Source organism: Lampris incognitus, chromosome 2 (genome assembly GCF_029633865.1).
Source record: "Lampris incognitus isolate fLamInc1 chromosome 2, fLamInc1.hap2, whole genome shotgun sequence".
In the NCBI taxonomy this organism is placed as follows: Eukaryota; Metazoa; Chordata; class Actinopteri; order Lampriformes; family Lampridae; genus Lampris; species Lampris incognitus.
Genome location: NC_079212.1, coordinates 112,563,386 through 112,585,710, shown reverse-complemented (window position 1 = coordinate 112,585,710; position 22,325 = coordinate 112,563,386). Strand labels below are relative to the sequence as shown.

Here is a 22,325-nt window from a genome sequence, read left to right as displayed (position 1 = left end):
AAAGACGGACTAATTTTAAGCCAAAAATGGTAGACGCCTTACCCCAAGGCTAACTCAGGCCTAACACCCATGTTACCGTGGTAACAATCAGTGACACCTACTGACCAGTGGCACTCAACAACAAAAAAAGAGGGAAACATGGCTCACAATTCGGTGGTTTGCTAACATTGTTATGGAGAGAGCAATGAGAAGAAAGCGTGTTTAGAGACCGCAGTAACCCACTGTAATATACAGTGGTGAGGACATCGTCAGTTGTTTTTTTTTGCCGGTGTATATTTAGAATTTGAACATTCTTTGCGTCTTTTTATGTTTTTTGAATGTCCTTGATGCTTTTGTCAGCGGTGGGATTAACACTGTTCACTGCAGTTGCATTTTTTTCCACATCACTTTTTTTTTACACTTCCAAGTAAAATGGCCTTGTAACTTGAATTCTTCCAAAAGACAAACATCTTCAGTTTGAGCGGTTCGATGTGGTTACTCGGTCAGCCATTTTTTTTCCCTAATTTTGAAAAAATCTTAATTTACCCAGAATTCTTTGTCCTGTAATCCTGTTTAAAATGCTCAGTAACTAAACTGCTTTGTGCAACGGATGAATTTAGACGTATATCTTAAGTCTGACTTTTGTTTTATATAAAAGCCATAGTCAAAGTCTATCTTTGTGAAATCAGCCCCTGAAGTCTATTTTCCTAAAATAATTAAATTAACTCCCGCTTTCTTGCATTGACATGCAACTGAAATTGAATTGAATTGGAATTAAAATTGAATTTGAATTGCATTGACATGTAATCCTACATTAAACAAATTATGGAAGGGAAGGTTGTTTTTTTTCCTGAGGAACTTCTGAGTTGAGGATATGTTTAAAGAGGTTTTTTTTAGTGGTGTTTTTTAAACGAAGTGTTGCGAAGTTAAACTTGTATATTTTTTATATGTTTTCTCTAAAGCAGTACAGTGGCGAAGTGGTTAGCGTGGTCACCTCAAAAGAAGGTCCTGGGTTCGAGCCCTGGGGTTGTCCAACCTTGGGGGTCATCCCAGGTTGTCCTCTGTGTGGAGTTTGCATGTTCTCCCCATGTCTGCATGGGTTTCCTCCGGGTGCTCCGGTTTCCTCCCACAGTCCAAAAACATGTAGGTCAGGTGAATCAGCCATACTAAATTGTCCCTAGGTGTGAATGTGATGGCCCTGTGATAGTCTGGCGGCCTGTCCAGGGTGTCTCCCCGCCTGTCACCCAATGACTGCTGTGATAGGCGCCAGCATCCCCGCGACCCTGACAGCAGGATAAGCGGTTTGGATAATGGATAGATAATGGATGAATTAAATGAAAAAAAAATAGAATTAAACTTAATCATGGAAAAACTCCCGATGCTGGTACTCTCAATGCCAACTTACAAACTCCATTTAAGTTTTATATTTGAACAAGGCTCCGCGTTTTCGGTTTTTATTTTTCAAAGCCACCCAGCATGCCGAATTTCGCCACAAGAGGACACTGTTGCATAACCTCACACGAACAAGAACAACTTTTGGATCCGTGGAAACATAATATCCGGGTGGAAAATCTGTTTTTAATATGGGCATTTTTCTGTGAAAATCGGTAAAAACCGAAAAAACTGAAACTTCTTTATGAATTATGGCAGAGAATACAACACGGAAAAGAAAATATATTGTGAGACACTGTCAAAGGGCCACTGAATTAAAAGCCTGTTGTATGGCAGACAAAATATTACAGTAACTAGCAGCCTAATCGGTGATATAGAGGAGCAATTTGTGATCTTGTTTAAGAGGTTTCTTCGCAGATTATGGTCGCTCACTCATTCGCTCGTGGACGGAGGGATGTTTAGTTAGGCGCGCTCCACCTGCACGCGCAGTAAGACCATTTCAGAGTCTATCTCTCTCTGTTTCTCCCAAAACAGAAAGAAAAAAAGAGGGGAAAAAAGAACGATTGCGAGCATGGCTTGTTTCAGTGTTAATTTAATCATACAAATGTTTATTCATAGATACAAGAAAAAGGCTTTAATTTTACATGTTCTCTTAAGATAAATGTGCTATCTTAGGACTCTATGTAAACTTTCAGCTCATCCACACACCGTGTCACCCATCTCAAGTCTGTACAGTCACAAACTACAAAAACGAACCCAAGATTAAAATACTCTCCGCCCCGCCGCCCCTCCCCCGCGCGCACACATACACACGCACGCAAACACACATACACACGCACACACAGAGGATAAAAAGAAAAAAGGTGGACAGTCTCCATGATTTCAATAAAGCAAGGCATAACAGTGTATTGTTTGGGAGGAGGCTGATTTTTACCAGATACAGCAGCGCCGACAAGCAGGATGCTGGGTGAGATGTTCAAAGAGGTATTCTTAACAGGTTATTTCAGTAAACAGAGAAACGCAGCCAGATAACTCCGATATAATTGTGAACCGTTTTCCAGGTGGTGTTGTTAGGCAAGTATGGCAAAATACTCATAACACATCACTGCTCACTGTTTTAATTGTAACCTGGGAACTTGGGTAACTTTCTTCTCAATGTCCCATAAAAGAATTTACGACAATCCCACCATGCTCCATCAAATAAAATCCGTATTTTATTGTTAACCCGAAAAAATACACTATTTAAGACAAAAATGATTGGTGGAAATAATGAAGGTGGCAGAGTTCAGGCATGGCATCACTTCATAAAAGTAGATAAATCACATAATGTTATGTCATCCTCATACACATGCTGCCTTAATGTGTTGAGAAGTCTATGCTGAATCAAGGAAAATCTTCATTTTCATATGCATACATTGCAAAATGAGACTTAGGAGACGTACAATGGAGAACACTGCATGGACAAACTTGATTAAAATGACAATCAAAACAGCACTTTCAGCTCTGGTGAACGTTGGGTATTTGGAGTAAGTCACGACAGCAGCGCTCTCAAGCTATCGGGAAAATGCTGGTATCATTCAAAACACGCACAGCGAGTCCAACACGCCTCTACACCACTTTAGGAAAGAAAACTCATTACCATCAGAGATGGTATACAGTATTGTGCAAATATCAGTATCACAACATCAGTACTGATAATCCTAAAAAAAAAAGCATCAAATCTCACATTCAATCAGCCATTTCTGGAACAGACGTTACTGACTTATTACAAGCGTTTGATGAATATGACATCATTGCGTCAGGTTTAATTTTGTCATTTGAGTATTAGCACCACCTGCTGGCTCAATAAATAAAGGCAGTTTTAGTGTGTGAAAAGTGATTCAGCAAAAAAAAAAAAAGCAAGAATTTTGTTTCCCGGGTGACCAAATCATTGAAACAATACTGACATATTACATGTTGCCCGAAGCTCTCTCAACATCCATGTTTATTATGAGCGGACAAAACATCCAGACCCAAGTAGTATACACCGTTTCATAGGAGTTAAACCCAATGGAAAAATCGCACACAAACAAAAACACATACACATTAAGTACACTAAGACAGTGATTCAGAAACTGCAACCATTCACCAGGCAAAATAGATTTAGATGGCTTTTTTTTTACTCCCTCATACCTAGCTTGCTCAAGCTCACACGCATCAGTTTACTAAGCTCATCAGCATCTATTTAATGTTAAAATCTACTCCAAAAGAAAACACTGACAGCCTCTTACATCGTCAACAGAGCATTTCCCTTCCTTGACATCGCAGATTTGAGCTGAGTCATCAAAATTCAGGGTGCTGGATTTTATCTTTGGGAGAGACAGGGTTCCTACACATGTTCAACTATAATCTCTAATGCATGTCACTGATATCAGCATTCTGGCTGGTTTTAAATATTCTTATTAGTGTTCAAAAGGATGTTTAGTACTAGCAGATGGGAACTAAGATTGTCATTTAGGTCAGCAATGATGTACAGTTGAAGTCGGAAGTTTACATACACTTAGGTTGAAGTCCTACACTTCTTTTTTAACCTCTTCTCAGATTTCATGTTAACAAACTATAGTTTTTGGCAAGTCGGTTAGGATATCTACTTAGTGCATGACAAGTAATTTTTTCCAACAATTGTTTACAGACAGATTATTTCACTTATAATTCACTGTATCACAATTCCAGTGGGTCAGAAGTTTACATACACAAGTTTACTGTGCCTTTAAATGGCTTGGAAAACTCCAGAAACTGTTATGGCTTTGGAAGCTTTTGATAGGCTAACTGACATAATTTTAAAGAATGAATTGAATGAATGAAAGCCACTATTCTTACAGTGAATTGTTCTCTGCATTAAACCCATCCTATTGTATAGGAGCAGTGGGAAACTGCAGCCCCCGGGGACCAACTCCAGTTCTTCTTTCCGTTGCCTTGCTCAGGGGCACAGGCAGGAGTATTAATCCTAAAATGCATGTCTTTTTGATGGTGGAGGAAGGAAGGAAGGTGGAGGATGGTGGAGGAAGCCCACGCAGAACATGCAATCTCCACACAGAAAGGACCTGGGACGATCTGGGGTTTGAACCCAGGACCTTCTTGCTTTGAAGCAACAGTGCTAACCACTGGGCCACCATGCTGTCCCACTTGAGTCATACCTGTAGATGTATTTTAAGGCCTACCTTCAAACTCAGTGCCTCTTTGCTCGACATCATAGGAAAATCAAAAGAAATCAGCCAAGACCTCAGAAAAAAAAAAAAACTGTGGTCCTCGACAAGTCTGGTTCAACCTTGGGAGCAATTTCCAAATGCATGAAGGTACCACATTCATCTGTACAAACAGTACGCAAGTATAAACACCATGGAAACATGCAGCCATCATACCACTCTGGAAGGAGACGTGTTGTCTCCTAGAAATGAACGCAACTTGGGCACAAAGAGTGCAAATCAATCCCAGAACAGTAGCAAAGGACCTTGTGAAGATGCTGGAGGGAACCGGTGCAAAAGATCTATATCCACAGTAAAACGAGTCCTATATCGACATAATCTGAAAGGACACTCAGCAAAAGAAGAAGCCACTGCTCCGAAACCGCCACAAAAATACCAGACTAGTTTGTAACTGCACATGGGGACAAATATCTTACTTTTTGGAGAAATGTCCTCTGGTCTGATAAAACAAAAATTGAACTGTTTGGCCATAATGACCATTTTTATGTTTGGAGGAAAAAGGGGAAGGCTTGCAAGCCACAGAATACCATCCCGACCATGAAGCACAGGGGTGGCAGCACCATGTTGTGGGGGTGCTTTGCTGCAGGAGGGACTGGTACACTTCACAAAATAGATGGCATCATGAGGAAGGAATGTGGATATATTCAAGCAAAATCTCAAGACATCAGCTGTAAAGTTAAAGCTTGGTCACCTTTGTCCCCACTGCCATCCTATTGTTAAATAGTAGATAGTATGCATCTCCTTGGTCTTTTAGATTTTAGAATTTATATTTGAACCACTTTGGTTCTCCTTGCCCACTATGTCCTGCTGTCAATTCCACCTTGGTGTTTGTATGTTTTGTCTTTGTGTAAGAGTTTTTATACTGGTTGCAAATTAATTTCCCTGCAAGGGACAATAAAGGTACTTTGCCTTTTGACTTTGACAAATGGGTCTTCCAAATGGACAATGACCCCAAGTATGCTTCCAAAGTTGTTGCAAAATGGCTGAAGGGCAACAAAGTCAAGGTATTGCAGTGGTCATCACAAAGCCCTGATCTCAATGCAATAGATAATTTGTGGGCAAAAGTGAAAAAGTGTGTGCAAGCAAGGAGTCAATTACACCAGTTCTGTCAGGAGGAATGGGCCAAATTCCAGCAACGTATTGTGAGAAGCTTGTGGAAGGCTACCCAAAATGTTTGACCCAAGCTAAACAATTTAAATGCAATGCTACCAAATATTAAATGGGGAGAAAGCCACTTTATTTTATCATTGTACAGGTTAAAATGTGTTCTCTGCATTTAACCCATCCTATTGTATAGGAGCAGTGGGCAGCTGCAGCACCTGGGAACCAACTTCAGTTCTTCTTTAAATTGCCTTGGTCAGGGGCACAGACAGGAGTATTAACCCCAACATGCATGTCTTTTTGATGGTGGGGGGAAACTGAAGCACCCGGACGAAAACCCATGCAGACACGGGGAGAACATGCAAACTCCATACTGAAAGGACCTGGGACAGCCTGGGATTCAAACCCAGGACCTTCCTGCTGTGAGCTAACAGTGCTAACCAGTGGGCTACCGTGTCGCCTTTACATACTAAATGTATGTAAACTTCTGAATCACTTTGGCGACAGGCATGGGCGCAAGTTCATGAATACTGGGATGGCAGCCAGCGCTTTACCTATAGCCCCATCCACAGGGTTAGTGGTTGTGTCAAGAAGGGCATCTGACGTAAACATTTTCCAAATCATTATGCAGATTGACAAGACCATACCAGACTGATAGAGGCCCGGGTTAACCACAACCGCCATTGGTGCTGTGCCCACACAGGGTACCGATGGAAACTATAAAATCCGCTGTGGCAACCCCTGAGAAACAGGAAACAAGCTAAAAGAAGACGTAAGCGTCTACCCATTGGGAATGTGATGAAAGAAATAAAAGATGAAAAAAATAATTCTCTCAACTAATATTCTGACATTTCATATACTTAAAATAAAAGTAGTGATCCTAACTGACCTAAGATGGAAAGTTTACCAGGATTAAATGTCGAGAATTGTGAAAATCTGAGTTTACATGTATTTGGCTAAGGTGTATGTAAACTTCCAACTTCAACTTTAAATATAGTGATGCTTCGCATCAAAAACTGTCACAATTCAGGAAAATAAAGGTCGGAAATGGACATGTGTATACAGCTGTATTAAGCCTGAACTCTGTCCCCCCATCATTTTCCATGTCTTTGTCAAATCTGAAAACTTTTCCAGCGCTTGAATGAGTATCTATTGGCTTTTTTTAGTGCTCAAATTCCCTTTTCGTACTTTTCCAGACCTTACTGTGTAGGAACCCTGTAGACGGCTGTTGAAGCTCCAAAGTATTCAATTGTCCATGATCATGGGAACGACATATTGTATGCAAAATGTTTGGGGTCGTTTTCCCCTTTGATTAGGCGTGTTAAACAGCGGAAAAATAAAAAATAGCTTTGTGTTAAATTTCTCTCTCTCTCTTTTTTTTTTTTTTTGTGTGTGTGTTTTTTTTTTGTTTTTTTTGTTTTTAAGATTTAAATCATGCTTCAATGAAGCATTCACACATGCGGATCCAGGTATTAACGTTAGGGTGGGGCTGTTGCGTTGCAGTGCATGTAATCCATGTCCGCACTGTACTATGTGTTTCTGTGGACAGGGCCAGCGGCTGGGGTAAAGGGTTGTCCAGAGTCAGTATTTAAACAACTGTTTGTTCCCCACCCCTGCAGGGCCTGCTCAGCTCCTTATCCTCCACGGCTGTTTCGGTCGTTCTAGCTCTGTCCAAATGGATAGGGTCCATTAATACCCTAAAATAAAGGCAGGTGAGATTGAGAAGAAAAAAAAATGTTTTAGTAAACTTTTTTTGTTTTTGTATTAACACAAGATCAATCATACTGAACACATACAATGGCAAAAAAAAATCAAATAAAACATCTCCCCACATATTTCCCAATCGCTATAAAGTATACTTGATCAAGGGGATGCAACACAAGTTGTTTGGGCCAATACACACACACACACACACACACACACACACACAAATATATAGAAAAGAGAGTTTAGGCAAAAAATGTGCACCTGGATTAAAGAGGTGATGGCCTGCAAAAAAAAAAATGTTAAGGTACCAGTAAACCAGTAGCCACACACTTGTGGCTCCATTGCACCAGTTTGTTTAATTACAATAAAACTGGCGTTTTGAGATACCTACTATCTTTATCAGGGCCCAAATACATGACACCATTAAAAAAATAACTTATGGGAAAATAAAGTAATAGGATGGGTGTGAAGCCCTCCAGGGAGAAGTTGAATACTTTTGTGTTTGTATGCCAAACTAGACCTGCTCTAACCAGCAAGGAATGGCAACACATTATAGCACGGAACACATTCGAGAAATTGGCACTATGCTTTCACAAATTCAGCAATGTATTGGGAATTTGCTCTGTCATTGTCCCTTTGAATTACCGACATGTATAAAAAAGGGCTTGGCTCTGGTGACATAGTGAAGGGTGTTTCTGAACTGTCGGGTTTGCGAACCTGAATCTAAGCTTAAAGAGCCCATATTGTGCTATTTACCAGTTTAATATATTGATTTTTGTGGCCTAGTTTCAGACATTTCAATGTTTTTATGGTTAAAAAAAGGACACAGTTACAGCTGTACGGGCTGTGTGTGCAGCACCTCATGCTCATTCAGCCTGAAAAGGGCTGTTTTGGCTTCCGGTCTCTTCTGTCTCTCAAAGCCATTGCCCCCCCGGCATGCATGTGCATGCGCGCGCGCGCGCGCACACACACACACACACACACACACACACACACACACACACACACACACAAAACCAAGCCCACTCTTGTTGTGATTGGCCAATCGCTTTGAGCATGTGGGGGGAGACTAAGGCTAAGTTTTTTACAATTTTCTTCTGATAATTTTTGAGGCAAGAATTCATCTGTGTAGATTTCGAATATTGGCAGTTTCATGAAAATTGATGGCGAATCGAAAATTTGCTCCAACGTGGAGTTGAGAAGCTCCACAAACTGGTGACCAGCCGGCTATTCACGCTCACAGAGCCCACATTGAGCCGGCTGGAGCTCTCTCAAGAGACCGGTCTCAGACAAGAGGCTTTTATTTCCTTGTTGACGGATGGTTTGTTTAAATATCATAAAACAAATGTCCATTATAAAATATGTATATGCAAAAGCCTTTGCACGACACCGGCTTCCGCTCTACCAAGCTTTGTTTGAGGCTTTCTGCCTTTGGTCTACCTAGCATTGTTTGAGGTGGGCCAGACTAGCCAGTAGGCAGGGATTATGAAATTGTGTTACATAGTGACATAGATAAGTAAAGGAAGAAAAAACTGGATTACAAACGAGGCGTTTCAGGCAGTTCTGGAGTGGTGTTTTCTATCGGAGAGATTGACTCCTTATGGTGTGGACTTTGGGCTTTGTAACTTCAGACATTTTACATGCACCTCCCAGCTATACAGTGCATCCGGAAAGTATTCACACCCCTTCACTTTCCACACATTTTGTTATGTTACAGCCTTATTCCAAAATGGATTACATTCCTTTTTTTTCTCATCAATCTACACACAATACCCCATAATGACGAAGTGAAAAAGGTTTTGTAGAAATTTTTGCAAATTTATTAAAAATAAAAAACTGAAATATTGCATGTACATAAGTATTCACACCCTTTGCTATGACACTCAAAATTGAGCTCACGTTCATCCTGTTTCCACTGATCATCCTTGAGATGTTTCTACATCTTGATTGGAGTCACCCATAGTAAATTCAATGGATTGGACATGATTTGGAAAGGCACACACCTGTCTATATAAGGTCCCACTGTTGACAGTGCATGTCAGAGCAAAAACCAAGCCATGAAGTCGAAGGAATTGTCTGTGGACCTCCGAGACAGGATTGTATCAAGGCACAGATCTGGGGAAGGGTACAAAAAAATGTCAACAGCTTTGAAGGTACCGAAGAGCACAGTTGTCTCCATCATTCGTAAATGGAAGAAGTTTGGTTCCACCAGGACTCTTCCTAGAGCTGGCTGCCCAGCCAAACTGAGCAATCGGGGGAGAAGGGCCTTGGTCAGGGAGGTGACCAAGAACCCGATGGTCACTCTGACAGAGCTCCAGCGTTCCTCTGTGGAGATGGGAGAACCTTTCAGAAGGACAACCATCTTTGCAGCACTCCACCAATCAGGCCTTTATGGTAGAGTTGTCAGATGGAAGCCTCTGCTCAGTAAAAGGCACATGACAGCCCGCTTGGAGTTTGCCAAAAAGAACCAAAAGGACTCTCAGACCATGAGAAACAAGATTCTCTGGTCTGATGAAACCAAGATTGAACTCTTTGGCCTGAATGCCAAACGTCACGTCTGGAGGAAACCAGGCACCTCTCATCACCTTGCTAATACCATCCCTACAGTGAAGCATGGTGGTGGCAGCATCATGCTGTGGGGATGTTTTTCAGCGGCAGGAACTGGGAGACTAGTCAGGATCGAAGGAAAGATGAATGGAGCAAAGTACAGAGAGATCCTTGATCAAAACCTGTTCCAGAGTGCTCAGGACCTCAGAATGGGGCGAAGGTTTACCTATCAACACGACAACGACCCTAAGCACACAGCCAAGACAACGAAGGAGTGGCTTCAGGACAAGTCTGTGAATGTCCTTGAGTGGCCCAGCCAGAGCCCAGACTTGAACCCCATTGAACATCTCTGGAAAGACCTGAAAATAGCTGTGCAGCAACACTCCCCATCCCACCTTACAGAGCTCGAGAGGATCTGCAGAGAAGAATGGGATGGGAGAAATACCCCAAATATAGGTGTGCCAAGCTTGTAGCTTCATACCCAAGAAGACGTGAGGCTGTAATCGCTGCCAAGGGTGCCTCAACCAAGTACTGAGTAAAGGTTGTGAATACTTATGTACATGCACTATTTCAGTTTTTTATTTTTAATAAATTTGCAAAAATTTCTACAAAACCTTTTTCACTTTGTCATTATGGGGTATTGTGTGTAGATTGATGAGGAAAAAAAAGGAATTTGATCCATTTTGGAATAAGGCTGTAACATAACAAAATGTGGAGAAGGTGAAGGGGTGTGAATACTTTCCAGATGCACTGTATAACACACCAAAGGAAAAAGGAAACCCCAAAAAGCATGATATGGGCTCTTTAATAAAAACTCAACTATGACAGGTGTGCTCATGGGACCACACCTACAAGACTGATGAAATATAATACATGACTGCTTCTACTGACATGTAGATGCAGTGACTGGGAGTTTCAGTAAACTTGGTTTAAAAAGCTTTATTTTACAGTCCCTCCCAGCTTCTTTGAGTCCTTAGATTTTGTTAATTCTCTTCTGATGCTTTTTGCTCATTACTCAGAGTCAAGAGAGGAAGTTATATTTTTGCAGCACATTTCGACGAAACCCTTACTCCCTAATGGTTCACTGTAAAAGCACAAAGCAAATAACTGGTAAAACCAATCTTAAAAATTAAAACCAAGAAATAAAAAGACAAAAAAAACAAACAAACAAACAAAAAAAAACAATGCTTTGGTGCAATATGAAAACGGAAATACTTTATGCAAAACAAAACATTACTGACTGCAGTCTGAACCCTAGCCAGTGTCATGATAATAATACTAAGTTGGGCACTCTTTAACATTTACCTCTGCAGGAGAAATATTTGAAAATTAGATTTTTGGCATGTATTCAAGAATGTATTTTTAAACTGAAGTCAATATTTGAAAAAGGATTTCTCTATCAAAATGCTTCATTGGTTCTAGCAGTACGCAATGCAAGGTGGTACAATGTGTGAAACACAAGGGTAACCTCACCTTTGGACCTGATCAGCCAGAAAACCTTTGACTGCACTCAAAAAAATAAAAAAAGGAGTAATTTTGTTCAAACAGCTATCCTCACAGATGACTATAACGAAAGGCTGGTTGGAAAACTATCTGGAATAATAAACCGAATATATCACATAACCCGGAATATATCACATAAGATACGCTGCCAACATATGTCAGCCTCAAGCTCTATTGGGTTCCCCCCAAACCTAAAGTATAGGACTGGTGCGAGGCCAGAAAATGCTATCATTGCTTTCATATTTTCTTGATAAGCTTTCAATATACATACAGTGCATCTGGAAAGTATTCACACCCCTTCACTTTCCTCACATTTTGTTATGTTACAGCCTTATTCCAAAATTGATTAAATTCCTTTTTTTTTTTTCATCAATCTACACACAATACCCCATAATGACAAAATGAAAAAGGTTTTGTAGAAATTTTTGCAAATTTATTAAAGATAAAAAACTGAAATAGTGCATGTACATAAGTATTCACACCCTTTACTCAGTACTTGGTTGAGGCACCTTTGGCAGCGATTACAGCCTCAAGTCTTCTTGGGTATGAAGCTACTAGCTTGGCACACCTATATTTGGGGTATTTCTCCCATCCCATTCTTCTCTGCAGATACTCTCAAGCTCTGTAAGGTTAGACGGGGAGCGTCACTGCACAGCTATTTTCAGGTCTTTCCAGAGATGTTCAATGGGGTTCAAGTCTGGGCTCTGGCTGGGCCACTCAAGGACATTCACAGACTTGTCCCGAAGCCACTCCTTCGTTGTCTTGGCTGTGTGCTTAGGGTCGTTGTCGTGTTGAAAGGTAAACCTTTGCCCAAGTCTGAGGTCCTGAGTGATCTGGAGCAGGTTTTCATCAAGGATCTCTCTGTCCTTTGCTCCATTCATCTTTCCCTTGATCCTGACTAGTCTCCCAGTTCCTGCCGCTGAAAAACATCCCCACAGCATGATGCTGCCACCACCATGCTTCACTGTAGGGATGGTATTAGCAAGGTGATGAGAGGTGCCTGGTTTCCTCCAGACGTGACGTTTGGCATTCAGGCCAAAGAGTTCAATCTTGGTTTCATCAGACCAGAGAATCTTGTTTCTCATGGTCTGAGAGTCCTTTAGGTGCTTTCTGGCAAACTCCAAGCGGGCTGTCATGTGCCTTTTACTGAGCAGAGGCTTCCGTCTGGACACTCTACCATAAAGGCCTGATTGGTGGAGTGCTGCAGAGATGGTTGTCCTTCTGGAAGGTTCTCCCATCTCCACAGAGGAACGCTGGAGCTCTGTCAGAGTGACCATCGGGTTCTTGGTCACCTCCCTGACCAAGGCCCTTCTCCCCCAATTGCTCAGTTTGGCTGGGCGGCCAGCTCTAGGAAGAGTCCTGGTGGATCCAAACTTCTTCCATTTACGAATGATGGAGACCACTGTGCTCTTCGGGACCTTCAAAGCTGTAGACATTTTTTTGTACCGTTCCCCAGATCTGTGCCTCGATACAATCCTGTCTCGGAGGTCCACAGACAATTCCTTTGACTTCATGGCTTGGTTTCTGCTCTGACATGCACTGTCAACAGTGGGACCTTATATAGACAGGTGTGTGCCTTTCCAAATCATGTCCAATCCATTAAATTTACTACAGGTGGACTCCAATCAAGATGTAGAAACATCTCAAGGATGATCAGTGGAAACAGGATGAACGTGAGCTCAATTTTGAGTGTCATAGCAAAGGGTGTGAATACTTATGTACATGCAATATTTCAGTTTTTTATTTTTAATAAATTTGCAAAAATTTCTACAAAACCTTTTTCACTTTGTCATTATGGGGTATTGTGTGTAGATTGATGAGAAAAAAAAGGAATGTAATCCATTTTGGAATAAGGCTGTAACATAACAAAATGTGTGGAAAGTGAAGGGGTGTGAATACTTTCCGGATGCACTGTATATAAAGCAGCCATTATTAAAGTCCCCTATGATGAATTCCTTTTCACTATCCTGCTTCAGTACTCTTTCTCCATCATTTTTTGCTAAAATGTAATGGAGGGGAAAACTTACCCCTAAAGGAGGTTTCTAAAGCACGCAGACAAACTGTTCTGTGCAAATGACAACTGCTGAAAAGGAAACGAGATATGAACTTTCCATGCAGTCACTCTGAGAGGAGGCTGTGCAGCCCCTGCATACATTGCAAATATTACACTACTAGAATGGCCTCAACATCCTAAATCATTCTTAAATTTGGCCAGACAAAGACCCATAATGCACTTTTAAAACATAAAAAAATCAGGGGATTAATTTTGTTAATCTGGGAGCAGCCACAGGTTCTCACTATGTGGATCAATGGTGTTACATGGCTCCTTAAATGAACAAATACATATCAGCATTAAGGGGGAACTAGCAATAATAATCCATACAAATGTTAAAGGTATTGACAAGCTCTCACATGACTTAGACTGTAAACTTCCACAACAGTGGTCCCAAACATATTGGCAAGTAAATTCCAAAACTTTTCCATCGCTTCAAAACTAATTTCTATGACTGTATTTCTATCCTGTAATCAACCTTATGTGTATCACAATATGAATGGAATTTCCTGACAATGTCCTTAGCAGTGGCATGTCTCAACTCTGAGCCTTGGTAACTTCAACTTCATGTAACCATACACTTCTTTAGGTAGCCACAGGTTGTTAAAATTGTATGTTTCTTTAGCTCGACAGATAAAAACAAGGACTCATGTTGAGTATGTGGTATTTTGAAATGTTTGAGAACAGAAAAGGGGAATGGGAACCACATGATACACACATCTTATAGCAACCACTATATCATTTTAACCTGACAGCTAATATTTTTGCAAGCCCATTTCACTAATAAATTATATAACCTACTACATATCAACCTATAATGTTCCATGACCTTTCCAAAAATGTCAAATTTTTTTTGCATTTTCCATAACATTTCGAGGCCTGGCAAAAATATTTTCAAATTCTGTAACTTTTCTAGGTTCTTCATGACTGCAGGAACCCTGCCCTAAGTATAGTATCTATACCCCCAAACATATCCCTCAACATCATGCCCATGCCCACAACACAGTACCATGGAGTGACAACAGCCCTGCTCTACCTGGTGTCTTTTTTAAAACTATTTTTCACCAATTTGTATAGTCTTTACTGGTCTTATTTGGTGCATTACAAAAATCAATAACACAGATTTTTTTCTAACTGTCGAAAACCAACATTCCAAGTCTATGCCCACTTTTTCCAGCAATTGGCCAGGTGTGCTTAGGTGTGAAAATGGACAGGGCTTCAAGCGGGCGGCAAATTCTAACTATTCATTCTTCACACAATTATTTCCACCGCCACACTGACTGCTCACCGCCTAACATGACTAGTTTCGAAGAAGTTTTCCTGTTTATAATCCTACCCCTCTCTATGACGGAACGGACAGTTTCAAGCCCAACTTTTGACTTAACCCATTCGGAAATGGTATGAATGTCTTTGCTGCCCGATATGATCAGACAAGTTGTATGAACTAGTTTAAAGCATATAAAACACTTGAGTTTTTGTTTTCAAATTCCAGTCAAACTGATTCTGGATTGAGGGAGGAGCAAAAAAATGATAATTTGGGTATACATACCTGACCATAAGTCATGACTGTAAGATTTGTCTGAAGACCATTTGATGCCCTATTTACAGCATTATGTGACAGTCCATTTTGATCCTGGATGGGCTCCTGCATGCCCTCCCAGGCTCCACCGGGGTCTTTGAGACTGTTGTCGCTGCCCTCATGCTTGTTCTTCTGAGGCGAGGCGAAGGGGTTGAAGTCTCCCTGGACGTTGCGGTGGGGCTGTGTGTTGAACTCAGTCTCAAAGGAGGACAGCTGCTGAGTCACACCAAGAAGACCCCCTACTTCCACACTCAGGATCACCCAGATCACATCTGGGAAGGAAAACAATCAATAGTATGAATGATAAACAGGGTAGATGACTTCCACAACAAGGGAAGATGGCGTATGTCAACCATGCTATCAATCAATCAATCAAACAAATTTTATTTCTATACAACATATCAAACATCAAACTCCATCAGCTTGGCAAAGGAGCAAGATATAAAAAAAGGGGGGGCATTTACTTAAACACAGGACGGAAAAGTGTGTGCATATGTGTAGAGGGTGAACAAGAACTCTGGTGAGGGTAAGACTTTGAATCTGCTGTATGCAAACATTAAAGATGCCTACAGCGCCACTGCCCTGCCCCCTCCTGGCAGATCAGACCATAACTTAGTTCTGCTCACACCATCATACAAGCCAGTTGTTAAGCAGCAACTGGTGACAGTGTGGAAATGGTCTTACGAGGCCATGGAGACACTACGTAGTGCCCTCGAAGCACCCGACTGGAATGCCCTGTATGAACCGCATGGTGAGGACATTGACGGCATCCCCACAAAAGAAGTTCGCTGCTACCCAAACAACAAATCCTGGGTTACCAGCAACCTGAAGGCCCTACTTAATGAACAGAAGAGAGCCTTTAGAAAAGGGTGGCGCCCAAATGTGGACAAAAGGAACTAAAACAGAGACTAAAGGAGAGCAAGAACTCCTACAGAAGGAAAATGGAGGAAAACCTGCAGAGGAATAGGGCTAGGGATGTCTGGAGTGGGATGAGAGAGATCACCAGCTTCCAGAAGAGGGGCGGGGGTACTGCTGAGGGGAATTTAGGGCAGGAAAACGAGCTGAACCAGTTTTTCAGCAGGTTTGACTCATGCCCCCTCACCTCCAGCAGCCCCCACACTACTGCCCTCACTCAGCTCCCAGGTCTGTCTCTTTCTGACATTCATTCTTTCCCTGTTGACACCATCAGTGGAGGCCCTAGGTCTTGTTCACACACCCCTTCCCTCCCACTGACACCCACTGCAGACCCTTCCATGTCCCCCACTCCCCAAGCTAGACTTTACATCACAGCCAACCAGGTGAAGAAAGAGCTAGAGAGACTTCACCAGGGTAAGGCTGTTAGACTGGATGGGATTAGCCCCTGGGTGCTGAAGGTGTGTGCTGACCAACTATGTGGAGTACTCTGGCACCTTTTCAACATGAGTCTGCACCTAAATAGAGTTCCTGTGCTATGGAAAACATCATGCCTGGTGCCAGTTCCTAAGAAAGGGTGTCCCACAATTCTGAACAACTACAGGCCAATAGCACTAACCTCTCACATAATGAAGGTCATGGAGAAATTGGTTTTAGCATACCTCAGACCACTGGTGTGCTCATCATTAGACCCCCAGCAGTTTGCATATCAGCCACATGTGGGTGTGGATGATGCAATAATATACCTGCTGCAGACAGCCTACTTCTTCCTGGACAGACCCAACAGTATGTTGCGGATCATGTTCTTTGATTTTTCCAGTGCCTTCAATACTATCCAGCCTATGCTGTTGAAGGATAAACTGGAGGACATGCAGGTGGATGCCCTTATGGTCTCATGGATCGAGGACTACCTGAGGGTCAGACCACTGTTTGTTAGGCTACAGAGCTGTGTGTTTGTGTATCTGGTGAGTAACATCAGGGCCCCCCAGAGGACTGTGCTATCTCCCTTCCTGTTTACCAGCTATACGTTGGATTTCCTCTGAACAGTCATCTGCAAAAGTTCTCGGATGACACTGTCATCATGAGTTGTGTGGAGGGTGGCCTGGAGGAGGAGTACAAAGTGGACCACTTTGTGAAGTGGTGCGGGGAAAACCACCTGCAGTGGAACGTGGCCAAGACAAGGGGAACATGGTGGATTTCAGGAAGGAGACCCCGCCTTCTTCAGTCTACATCAGCGGGAATGACATGGGGATTGTCAAGTCCTACAAGTACCTGGGCATTCAACTAAAGGACAAGCTGGAATCATCCACCAACACAGAGGTCATTTACAAGAAAGGCATGAGCCAACTTTATTTGAGAAGGCTCGGGGCCTTCAATATATGTAATAAGATGCTTCACAAGTTCTATCAGTCTTTTGTCGCGAGCGCTATCTTCTCTTCTATCAGTCTTTTCATAAAATCTATTTCTGATTTTCCCTTTTTCTCCCAATTTAGCGGCCAATCTATTCTAATTCAAACACCCACCCTCGTACTGTATGTGTTCACCAACTGCATCTCTCCAGCCGGCAGTCTCGAAGGAGATGCCTCGCCACTTTCGTGACAAGGTAAATCCAGGCCAAATCACTGCTTTTTCCGACAAACCCATAGATGCATTCATGTGACGAACACAAGCCGACTCCGCCCCCCTCCCGAAGACAGCATTGCCAATTATTGCCGCTTCATCAAATCCGGCCATAGTCGGATCTGACGAGACCAGGGCGCGAATCCCGGTTCCCAGTGGGCAACTGCATCGACACAAAGCCGATGCTTAGACCGCTACGCCACTGCGGATCCATCTTCTATCAGTCTTTTGTTGCAAGCGCTATCTTCTCTTCTATGCTGTGTTGTGCTGGGGTGAAGGCATCAAAGCAAAGGATGCCAACAGACTGAATAAACTCATAAAGAAGACTGGGTCTATTATTGAATCCAAGCTGGCCACACTGGAGGAGGTGGTAGAGGACAGAATGCTGGCTAAACTACTGGTGATCCTGGGCAAGGCCTCCCATGCCCTACACAACATGTTAGCCAAGCTAAAGAGCACCTTTAGCAACAGACTCATTCAACCCTGGTGTCTTAAGGAGTAATACAGGCGGTCATTCCTGCCGGGTGCTATCAAATTTTACAATTCATCTGCCTTTGCCAGGCCTGCTGACATTGAACTGCTCGTGAACTAACTTGTTTTTATGAGAACACTAGAAACTTACATTTACATTTTTTTAATTATTAATTTGTCTTATCTGTTGTCATTTGTATTTCAATTTATCTGGCTGCTACGACTTTTTAATTTCCCAGGGATTTATAAAAGTCAACTATCTATCTATCTATCTATCTATCTATCTATCTATCTATCTATCTATCTATCTATCTATCTTATCCAACTATCTAAAGGCCAAGCTCTTATATGTATACATATATACATATAAGAGCTTGGCCTTTAGCTATATATGTATACATATATACATATAAGAGCTTGGCCTTTAGATAGTTGGATAAGATAGATAGATAGATAGTAGTATGTGGATGTGCTGATGGCCAGTATTTGGGCTGGAGAACGGACCTGGACCAGGGTTAGAGAGTTGGGATAAGGGTTGAGGTTGACCCTAGAGCAAAAGAATGATTACTGATAACAGCTAAAATATATCATAATTAAATAACTGCAATAATAATAAATAATAAACGTAAATAGCAACCAAACTGCCATTAAGTAAAAGCACAGCTGAAGAGGTGCATTTTAATACTCTTGTATCTGCCCTTAAATACTTGGTATGGCAGGAGATAAGAATTTTGCTTCATTTAGGGTTCAATGCACTTTTGTCAAATCAAATTTCCATTAAACATAAATGCCCCAACCAATATTGGACAGTTAACTGTCAACATTTGTAAGATTTATATAATCTTTAAACCTCAACCTTTTTGTTAAAAAAAAAGGTTTCACACTTAAGACTCATGTTAAGGTAAGTTGGGCTGCGTGATGCTATCATGTCAGTGTGGACCAAACTCTCTGAGGAATGTTTCCAGTACCTTGTTGAATCTATGCCACGAAGGATTAAGGCAGTTCTGAAGGCAAAAGGGGGTCCAACCCGGTACTAGCAAGGTGTACCTAATAAAGTGGCCAGTGAGTGTATATAGCACCTATATTATTGTAAATTATCTACCATTTTTTCCAACAGCTGAATTTGCAATAAGTCAGAAAAAATACAAGAGAAACCGTTGTGTCAACTACAACAAAGCATGTAGTTGAAATAATCACAATATATTTATCTCCGCCAGGCGATAGCCTGGAGTGAATTATGCGTTTAGTTGAATGTGTGTGTGGATCTGTCTGCAGCTAATCTCGCAAACTATCAGCCTAAAATTGTGCTCAGTTATGACTGTATGATGAAGAATCTCTCCTGGTTGCAGTGATTCAAAACCTTTGGAAAATATTTGTTCTCGCTATCACCATTCCCTCTCTCCATTCACTCTCTAGCTTGCTCAACTAATGGTGCTCTGTCGCTGCTCGATCTGAGTCAACCATGCACATGTGCAACTCAAATCTACAGCTGAGTCAGATTGGGCATCGACAGTTTCAAAAGCAAAACATTATGTAATTGAGTATGAGTCTTGAAAGTAAACGACAAATAGACTGTATTTAGCAAGCCAGCAAACAATTCTCTGCTGATCTCAACACAGGAGAACTGGAGGAACACCCAGCGGATGAACCAAAAATAATTTGTCAGTTGTATGGATTTTCAAAATATCTTTAAGGCCAGATGGTTTTATTACTTCTCTTCTCTGCACCCATGCTTTGCTTGACACAGCGAAAAGCCATTGTGGCACGGCACAAGCCATTGGAAATAATTGGTTTTAGAGCATAGTGGTGCTGTTGTTGCATTGTCTGCCTGCTGTGCTCTGGGCGCACACAGAAGTTTTCAGGACTCACGGTAGGATGGCCACATATTTACACATTCCTCTTCAACAAAAACCAACATCTCTACAATTCAGCTTTTTTTTATTATTACTTTTATTTTCTATGGAGATGCACTCCCCTACAATATAACCCCTATCATTCTAGAACGATTAATTCTTTCCAAATAGAGCTATTCCGAGTCATCTGGTGAAAATGCCTGCATTTTTTTCATATCACAATATATATTGCAGAAAAAAAATATCACAATGATTTTTTTCCCCCAACATTGTACAGCCCTAATCCACAGCACATGACTGAATAGCATTGGATTAGGTGACTTGCTCAAGGATATGTCAGCACAGGCATATTGAGAATTGAACCAGAGTCCATTGACTGGAGGGACCACGTCCTTTAACACTAGACTATCCTGCCTCCAATGCAGATATCACCTGGAGTCAAATCAAGCTGCAAAACATCAACCTGATTATCTTAATTTTTCCAGACATTGAATATTCGTTTTTGTATCCAATTCCTCAAGATGATCAGGGTGATCTTTCCTGTTTTCCTACCTCCGTAGAAGAGTCCAGTGGCTGTACACATCCTCCACTGGCCCTGGTACATGCCTGGAGCAGTGGGGCTACGCATCTGCACACTCACATCTGATATTTCCTGGGGGTCTAAAGACTTTACCATGACCATGTTCACGTGCCCAAACTGGTCTCCCCCGATGTATTTGAGACAAACACCGGGTGGCCATGATTCGGCACCTAAAAACATAAAGACACAGAAGCTAAGTTAACAGTGCTTAAACATTACAACGTGTTACTGAGAGACAACCGCTCACACATGCATACACACAATCTTTCAGAGATGTGCTGTAAATAAATGAGTGAACTGACATGTAATATACCTGTGTTTTGTATTCTCCAGGTCTTTGTGAACTGTGTATCTGGAGGGACAGACTCTCCTTCCCCGATCGTCACATCCTTCACGAAGGACATGGATGGCGTGTTGACATTGGGACTCTCAAAGTCATAATATGCGCCTATTGCAGCCTGCAGGTTCCTGTTCCAACATAAGAGGGATGGGGAGAAAGGCAAGTGTGGTACCGTGAGTCGACTGACACTTAAATATTTGGAAATCCTGTGCAAAACTCGTTGGCCACTCTAAAAGCGACCCAAGACACTACTATGCTGATATTGAAACGTGGTGGTGATAAAGGTCAACGGCTATCATTTGTCAAACAACCTTAACAAATGCATGATCTGGACACGCGCGCGCGCGCGCAAAAGTCGTGACGGAGAGTTGTCTCCCTCCACCACGCCGATCACGACTGATGACGTCATAGCGACTGGTGAGCGTTGCCTTGAGTTGTGGATACCTTCGACGAGCACAGGCTAACAAGCTTAACACCTGGATCACTCATGCTCGCCGTTATGTAACATGGCAGATAATCTCCAACCGGGGGGACTCAGTTTATTTCACCGGACGAGCCAAGTCTGCTGCCTGTCCACCGCTTTTAGCTCGCATAGCCAAGACACACTTAAGCTAGCACTTTCAGTTTTAACCAGCGCCACGTTGGTGTTAATCTGCCATTCTTCGTACATGCGTTTGATTTTGTCAAGAAAAAAAACACACACACACACAACGCCCCCAGCTCAGAACTAAACGCATCTATCATCCTAACTCAAAACGATAAGGGTTAACTTCACGTCGCCGGCCCAGGCAGGCCCGCATATCCCCGGACTCACCAGTTGGTCATGTCGAGGAAGAAGGCGCAGCCAGCTGGGTTGAGTTGAAACCCGAGGAGTCTCTGAAACTCTGAGATGAGGACGTCCTTGTCCGTGGTGCCCATGCAGCTGAATTTCTGCATGAGCTCCGCGTCTACGTCCATATCCATGCCCTCCATGGCCGGTGTCCCGTGGCAGAGGGGGGAGTCCTTTCTCAATTTAGTCCGAGGCCTCGTCCAGCCATAACAACCAACTCAACAACAACAACCCCTATACGCATGGCAGAATGGGGGGGCGGGGGAGGGGGGGTGCAACGTTTGACGTTACTACAATCCCGCACGTCCGTTTTCACGAATCACAATGTGAGCGCAAACGTCATCTGTTGCTATTTGAAGCCACCCGTTCATTGGCTTATCAATGAACCCAATTTAGCTTCAATCGAGGTTGTTGGAAATAGATTACAGCCAATGAAATTACACAAATAGTGCCTGGGGAAATATAAATTTCAAATCCGGTTTGTTATCGAGTCCTCTCGTAAAAAAAATTACTACTCGCAACTAATTGTTTTCTCGTCATGTCAGCCTACTCAAATACATGTCGAATCATCAGAACTTCCCAGGCAGACAAAGATACCCACTTCTTTTTTAGAT

The 22,325-nt window shown here is 42.2% G+C and overlaps 1 protein-coding gene across 1 annotated transcript; it reads right to left on the bottom strand.

Annotated features, from left to right (window-relative positions):
- Positions 1-5,648: 5,648 nt before the first annotated feature.
- On the bottom strand, positions 5,649-21,945 carry ilrun (inflammation and lipid regulator with UBA-like and NBR1-like domains). Its single transcript, XM_056273190.1, has 5 exons — positions 21,697-21,945; positions 20,856-21,010; positions 20,515-20,712; positions 15,077-15,378; positions 5,649-7,414 (listed from the first exon to the last, which is right to left on the bottom strand). Exons 1-5 carry the CDS (start codon positions 21,852-21,854, stop codon positions 7,379-7,381), a joined length of 849 nt encoding a protein of 282 aa, XP_056129165.1. The 5' UTR covers positions 21,855-21,945; the 3' UTR covers positions 5,649-7,378.
- Positions 21,946-22,325: the final 380 nt, after the last annotated feature.